Here is a 7,787-nt window from a genome sequence, read left to right as displayed (position 1 = left end):
CCCCCCCCACCCACTTTGATGCATTTTTCAAATTTCGCCTTGGGGCGGAGTTATCTTTTCACAGTGGGGTAAAATACACTTTAAGTTTTTATTTATTTATTTATTTTTACCATAACTTACTTTTTCAACAGTGTATCCGAGCACTGATTCTCCATTAACAGCTAAGAGTTTATCTCCTGGCTTCATGCAGCCCTGAACAGAACAACAGGAAYTCATCAGCAAAGATTTGACATCAATATTCAACGTTTTGTTTGACGTTTTCCTACTTTTTCAGCAGGTCCCATCCCTTCAGACGCACTCTGCATCTCAACGCCAGACTTTGTGTTCTCGTCGACAAAGGTGATGCCAGGTCCTCCGTCTTCCTGCTGAGAGGTCGCTGGGTCATTAACAGGTTATAGACAGATTCTACTATTTGTATGTCAGAATATAATTGAAGCGAAGAGTTGTGACCGCGAGTGAGGCTCCAGTTTCACGTTGCATCGTCCTTTTTTTTTCCCCCCCTCTCATTTCTTGGTTTTCTTTTATTGGTTCACAGAGAGGTTAAAGCCCCGACATGAATGAGCTCCTGTAAATGTGAGGCTGTGTTTACAGAGGCCGTGTRGACTGGGTCTCAATCAGGTAGTCGGCTTTTGGTGGTACCAGTGGAGCTCGAACGATCGAACAGTAACCTTTAAAAAGCTTCATGCAAGCCTAAAAGCAAAGAAAAATCCATTCTTCTTCCTGGTCTGAATTAAATAAACCTTTAAGTTCCTTTGGGCGCTTTTTCTTCCATTCACTGATAGGTGTGTTTGCTTTCCCATTTTTCTTGAGAAACTTTCCACTTCTTTTCTTTCTCTTTGGCAGTTTGTCAAACCCGACCGTTCCTGTCAATCCTTCTATAGTTCTTCGTCACACCCTGTAGGGGTTTTATTATCATTATCATCATCATCATCATTATATTTTGGACACCTTCTTATTACTCTTTTGCCTCTAAGCCTTCCTTCTTCTGAATGTTTTTACGTTCCGGTTCAGAGGAACAAAGTTACATTGCGTGTGTGTGTGATGTTCAGGTGGTGTGTCTTACCCGTCCCACCTCCAGCGTTACGACAAGCTGTTTTGAAACGTCGTCGTCAGCTGCAGCTGTTTTTGGCTGAGAGAATAAATGGTTGTTATTGGGTTGGACGGTGTGAACTACAACTAATGTCTTGAGCTTTTTCACAAAAACATATTGCCAAATTTATAAAGTCTGATCTGAATACATGTAGAAATGTTTAATTTGTATAAGAAAATTAAGCTAAAGTTTTTTTTTTTTTTTTTTTCTTTTGGTGGGGGGGCTTACTGGGTGGGCCCRCAGTTAAATAGCCCTTGTTTAAACCATGAAAGTAAAAAAAGCAATTATTCTGCTTGGTTGGATTTGTAACAACTTAATAAAAAATAAAGTCCATGAAGTGATTGTGAGGCTTCTTGTTTCTAGAAGACATATGATCCTTCGAATCAAGTATTTTATGGGATTTTTGAATCCAGGTTTTTTCATGTCACTAACCACGTCGAAGTGTTTTAATTTTTATGTGATTTCTCTCCACTGTAATACAGAGGCCTGAAACCAACTAAAATACAGAATAACTATGTTTTTGTTAGTCAGTGCCAGTGTTTTAGTGTCCTTGTTTGGAGTCAGAATGTCTACCAATGTTCTAAAAACACGACTATTTGTGTCAAAATTGTCTGTCTGAGGGTGTAATGTCGCCATGAAGATAACTGGGGAAATAAAATCATTACTGCTGGTATTTTTACAGGAACAGATACAAACTACAATGCTTTTCAACTCCAGTTGTTGATTCATTTTGTTTATTAAATGGGATTCTCAGTCTTCACCTGAACAAGGGTAAAAGAAGGAAAAAAAAAAGGGAATTTGGGAGCGTCCTAGTGTTTTTCTGCTGGGGCGGTTTATTCTGAAAAGATGATAATGTGGAAACTACGGTCATGGGTGAGCTCATCATTAGCTGGTCCATGTTTAGACAAGCGTAAAGACGAACTTGTTTGTTTCATGGTTGTTGGAAATCATCTTCACCCAACAATTTAGAGCTCTTTTGAGTGTGTGACAATCATCGGGGACCACACACTGGACAAATAAACACGAGCAGAACTTAGAAGCCAGAGGGTCACTGATGAACGGTTGCATGACGGGAGTCTGTCTGCGAGCAGAAACGTACCTCRGCATGGGGCTCCTCTGCATCTCCCTCGTGCTCCCTCACAGGTCCCACGGCCATCTGGTTCAGTGCTTCTGTGTTCCTGTTTCACACAGTCATAACTCATGTCAGTGGCTGGTCCTCTACTTCGGAAGCAGCAGTACGGTAATTTCCTCCGGCTGATCACAGTGTCTCTCCTGGGGGCGGGTAGGGGGGGTCAGGACTGGGAGGTTAAGTAGGGGGATCCTGGCTAAGACTATAGCAGGGATCAGAGGTCAAACATGTCTTCAGTCTGTGGTGATGAGACAGCTGATAGTCTGTCTCTGGTGCAGACGACAGTAAAAACCCTTTTATGATCACACTGAGTTCTATAAAGAYGCTGAGATTATAAACAAACTGTTTAAATTTAAATTACCAGGAAGTTTATTTGAGAAACAAATATATATTTTGGATATTAAAAATACAACAATCTCTAACTTTCATTAAAAAAGATCTGCTACATGTCACTGCTTAATATATACATGCATATATGGCTTTATGTTGAATTGATTTCCATGGAACAATAGCTCCATCTGGTGGATTTTTTTTTTTGCACTACCACAGATTCTCAGGTGTTACYAGTTCAAAAACATTACCTGATGAAGATGATTTTAACTTTAGATGGAGAACTCTTGATTATAGCTGAAGCATTTTGATGACTGTGACCGTACAGAACCTGTCCATTGATCTGAAAGAACAGAGATTAAAGCTCATAAAGCTGGTGAGACAGTGTCATGCAAACAGTTGAGTCAAATCCTTGTTTTCTTCATTATAATGTACTTCCAAAGAGTCAGACTTTCTTGGATCTTTTTTTTTTTGTTAAAGTGATCTTGACCAACAGAGAGGGAGTGACAAAGTGAGATGGAGGAAGAAGATTTTGATCAACATTTCTTCCAAACTTTTTGAAGATCTTTGGACTTCGGCTGCTTTTTAAACTATTTTCTATCTGATGCCTGACCATTTTCAGAGGAAGTTTTTTGGAAAAAAATCCTTCAAAGACCTTTAGAAGGCCTGGAGAAATACTGGTGAAGATTTTAAAAGATTACCAGAAGTGTTGAAAAGAAAGGTGACTGAGCTTCTTTTCTTCTTTTCATTGATATTTTGTTTCTCTTCTGAGGACTTCCAAGCTTTAAAACTACAGCAAGTTGCATCGATTATACGAGCTGAACTAAGATCTAAAAAGAAAAAAATTGTGTAGGTCTTCTGGACGGGTTCTTCTCTAATGAAACGTTTTGTCTCTCTTCCAAGAGACTTCTTCAGTCTGAGAGTTTCAGGCAAAATTCAGGCTTTTGAGCCCTGCCTCCGTGTGACTGATACTCACATCACATGGCTATCGTTGACACCTAATTAACACTTATTGTTAACAATGGGTGGAGTGATACTGGCAATGGCCGCGATGTAGGAGGGGGACAATTGAAAACAGAGGCCTCCACCTCTGTTTAATGATGGATGGTCTTTCTTCACAAAAATGGCTTCTTTTACTCCTCTCTCAAACCAACGTTCCTCTCTATCAAGAATGAGAACATCCTCATCTCTGAAAGAGTGACYGCTGGCCTGTAAATGAGTGAAAACTGCAGAGTTCTGGCCATTAGAATTAGCTCGTCTGTGTTGGGACATTCTTTTGAACAGTGGCTGCTTTGTTTCCCCGATGTATAACTGGTCACAGTCCTCCTGGCACTTAACAGCATATACAACATTGCTCTGTTTGTGCCGGGGCACCGGATCTTTGGGGTGAACCAGCCTTTGCCGTAATGTGTTTTGGGGTTTGAAAGCCACTGGGACATCATGTTTAGAAAATAAACGTCTCAGATTCTCCGAAACACCCGCAACTCAAATCTCTTCCTTCGAACCTAAAGATCATTATCCCAAATTTACACTGCGTCCGCTCTGCCGTGCCATGAACTCCGCAGTAAAAACGGACCCTTATAGTCAATGACAGCATTTACATTACCTCTGTAGGGTGGTAGCAAGTGCACAGCTATCCGCCAAGATTTGACTAGGGTCTATTTTGTCGGATCAAATGCGGAGTTGATCAACGAAGATCACACTGCACTGACAGGAAAATGAACGAGCACTTTTTCAACATAATTCACCAAAGACAAGATTATATTCTGTCAAACACCTAGTTTTATTAATATGTATCAGGGTAACAAAGCAGCCACTGTTCAAAAGAATGTCCCAACACAGACGAGCTACATCTAATGGCCAGAACTCTGCAGTTTTCACTCATTTACAGGCCAGCGGTCACTCTTTCAGAGATGAGGATGTTCTCATTCTTGATAGAGAGGAACGTTGGTTTGAGAGAGGAGTAAAAGAAGCCATTTTTGTGAAGAAAGACCGTCCATCGTTAAACAGAGGTGGAGGCCTCCGTTTTCAGTTGTCCCCCTCCTACAGTGCTGCTATTGCCAGTATCACTCCACCCCCTGTTAACAATAGGTGTCAATTAGGTGTCAACGATAGCCATGTGATGTGAGTATCAGTCACATGGAGGCAGGGCTTAAAAGCCTGAATTTTGCCTGAAACTCTCAGACTGAAGAAGTCTCTTGGAGGAGAGACGAAACGTTTCATTAGAGAAGAACCCGTCCAGAAGACCTATACAATTTTTTCTTTTTGATTTTTTACCTGGATTACTGAGATGCATCAGGACATGTATCAGGGTATTTTATACACAAATGCTGCTAAAATTGATCATTCATGGTTATGCATACACATAACAGAAACAAACAGAAAATGGGGATTTTATTCTGGAACCAAATGTTTTAAAACAAAACAGTGACGCTGTTTCAACTTTTATTTTGAGTCCAACCATGTAGTTATATATATAAAAGTGTTATTTAAGTCTGAGTCTATCTTGAAAAGTATGAAGTGTTTTGTTGACTTCAATATTTATCACTGGTTTTATGTTGCATTACCCAGCATGCTTCTCAGAGCACCTGAGCGGACGCAGTGTAAATAAGGGGTTCAGGGTCTTTGTTGGTCTGGTCTATCCAAAAGTCTAGTCGCCTTTGAGAAAAATAATTTTTTTAGGATACAAAAACATTACAAAAAAAAAAGCAAAGGATACAAATATAGTTTAAAACTTTTTCACAGTGCGGTATAGATGCAATAATACAGGGACAGTGAGTACAGCTAATGGGTTTACCTCCAGCAGCTCATCTCCCACAAACATCCGTCCATCCCTGCCGGCCGCACCGTTCGGGTCTATTCCCACCACGAACACACTCATGCGGGAGCGGTCCCTGTTCCCCGCCAGACTCAGACCCAGACCGGTTTTCCCTTTCTCCAGCTCAATCATGTGGAGGACTCCTGGGAGGCTGCCGTAGCGCTGGATTATGTTCTCTGTGAGAAGCAGAGGAAGACGTGTAAGCCGACAGCGGAGCTCGCTGACGTTCCTTCTTTGACCTCATTAGCTCAGAGACAATTTCAAACTCGAGAGCCGATGATAAATTTGAGTTTGATTTCACCCTTTATCTCAGACTCTATCTTACTTTCTTTTTTTATTATTCTCACTGCGGTCTCTCCTCTTCCTCTCTCTCTACACCTCTGCTGTCTCTGGCGTGTTCGATAGCCACTCTTCAGTTCAATGGGCTCGTGTTGTTCTGGGCTCYCTGCCACTGTTGAACCATCAGTTCCCATACTACTAATCTCCACTACKCACCTCCCTGGGCCCAACCTCATCAATCTTATCCCCACAGGATGGACTATCGCTAACACACACACACACWCTCTCCACAGTCCTGGGAGTTTTGAAGGCTAAAAGACTGTCCTTCCTGCTTACAGATCTGTTTGAAGGGTTGAGTTCAGCCTATAGCTGACACCTTACTGAGTCCAAGTCAAGCGTGAGTATGAGGCCACTTTTATTGGTGCTGAAGGGGGAAACATGAGACTTGGATGCCCTCTTGTGGCCAATTATCAATACAGCAGGTAAACAAATCCAGGAAGAAAAGTTATAAAGACATTATTGCTCTTCTTTTTGCCGAACACATCCTAAAGAATGTGCCAAACTTGAGGCCTATGGGCCAAATATGGCCTGCCACTRCATTTTATGTGGTCCGTGAGAGCATCAAAGATGTCTTAAAATAAATGTATGCTACTTTAAAGACCACAAACTACATATCCCATAATGCATGTCGATTATTTTACCTGAAGGTAGAGGTGCACAGGGTTCAAAAATAGCCAGAAAAAAAATCTACCCTGTAAAATCTCTAATGCATTTTCGCTGGCTACTTTTGCTGAGGCCCAGTTGTACTGGGAAGTGCAAATTTTCCACTTACAAGATGTAAATTTAAACTGGAACGCCCTTCCAATGGGAATTCCTGGTCAGAAAGTGGGAGAGTTCACAATACGTGATGGAAGCTCCTCACCACAACAGTGAGTAAAACTCTTAGTATTTCTTTATTATTTATTTGGGCGGCCGTGGCTGAGRGGTTAGGGAGGTCTTCCTCCAACGAAAGAGTTGGCGGTTCAATTCCACTGCTATTCAGTCACATGTCAAAGTGTCTCCCCCACTGCCTCTGATGTGTGTCCCATCAGTGTACGAATGTGATTTTAGGCACTGACTAGTCTCTATAGAATGATGGATCAGTTTTGTAGAGGGTTGTAGTAGAGTGCTGTGTGAATTAGGGCTGTTAAGAAAATATCGATACACTGAAATATCGCGATATTTCATTTCCCAATACTGTATCGATATTCTAACACCCTGTACAGATTTTTTATTAAGGTTTAAAATGTCAACTTTCCTGCCAACCGTTCATTTTTATGTTGTAGTTCAGCCTCTGACCACTAGTTGGCAGCAGTGAGCCAGCCATTTGGCTCCTCTACATTTTTAGCGCCAGAGAGTAAGAGTAGCATTAGCATTGTAGGTAAACATCAGCTTTTCTTCTTTTTTTCAGTAAGAGGTTTTTATTTAATAGAATTTTTGGACAAAAAATCGCAATGTATTGCCTTGCTTACAGTATCCCAATATATCGGGATATATCGTATCGTGACCCCTCTGTTATAATATGTATCGTATCGCCAAATTCTTGCCAATACACAGCCCTAGTGTGAATAGGTAAATGAGGACACAGATTGTAATGTAAAGTGCTTTGATGGATAAAAAGACTATATAAATACAGTCCATTTATTTCACATTTACTCAGTTGTACACGTAATATGTTTCAGTGTTTATAAGACGTGGTAAAACACTGTTTCTATGCAGGAAATACCACGTAGAGCTCAGCTATTGTTTGTTTGCTGACCTCAGCCGTAGCAATGAGATGAAGAACTTGAAGATGAATCAAAGTTAAATATGAAATGTCACAGTTAATCACAACTATAATGCTCATGTGGCCCTCGGTGAAATAAGAGTTTTGGCAGCCCTGTTAAAGCGAACTCACTCCAGCTGTACCCAAACTCGTCCTCCTCCTCCTCCTCCGCCTCCCCCACCATTCCTGTAGTCCTGTCGGGATTCTCGGCGAGCGCGTCCGTGTCGCTCTCTCCCACGTGGGGCAGCAGCGGTAGGACAGCGCCGCTGGGAGACGCCTTTGCCGCTTCACGCTTCGCCAGCTGCCACATGGCGGAGGTTGGGGAGGTAGTTGGGGG

At 41.7% G+C, this 7,787-nt stretch overlaps 1 protein-coding gene across 1 annotated transcript in view; it reads right to left on the bottom strand.

Moving 5' to 3' along the window:
• The window catches only part of mpdz (multiple PDZ domain crumbs cell polarity complex component), a gene marked incomplete in the record, with an annotated part of 77,493 nt that overhangs the window by 14,593 nt on the left and 55,113 nt on the right, over nucleotides 1–7,787 (bottom strand). The window contains 7 exon segments of the mRNA XM_014004314.1: nucleotides 121–192; nucleotides 267–365; nucleotides 1,064–1,129; nucleotides 2,190–2,268; nucleotides 2,801–2,892; nucleotides 5,347–5,543; nucleotides 7,583–7,751. Of these exon segments, the coding sequence (XP_013859768.1) occupies nucleotides 121–192; nucleotides 267–365; nucleotides 1,064–1,129; nucleotides 2,190–2,268; nucleotides 2,801–2,892; nucleotides 5,347–5,543; nucleotides 7,583–7,751 (774 nt within the window).

Source organism: Austrofundulus limnaeus, unplaced genomic scaffold (genome assembly GCF_001266775.1).
Source record: "Austrofundulus limnaeus strain Quisiro unplaced genomic scaffold, Austrofundulus_limnaeus-1.0 Scaffold23, whole genome shotgun sequence".
NCBI lineage: Eukaryota > Metazoa > Chordata > Actinopteri > Cyprinodontiformes > Rivulidae > Austrofundulus > Austrofundulus limnaeus.
The sequence above is the reverse complement of the archived record's forward strand: the minus strand, read 5'-3'. Positions and strand labels throughout refer to the sequence as shown.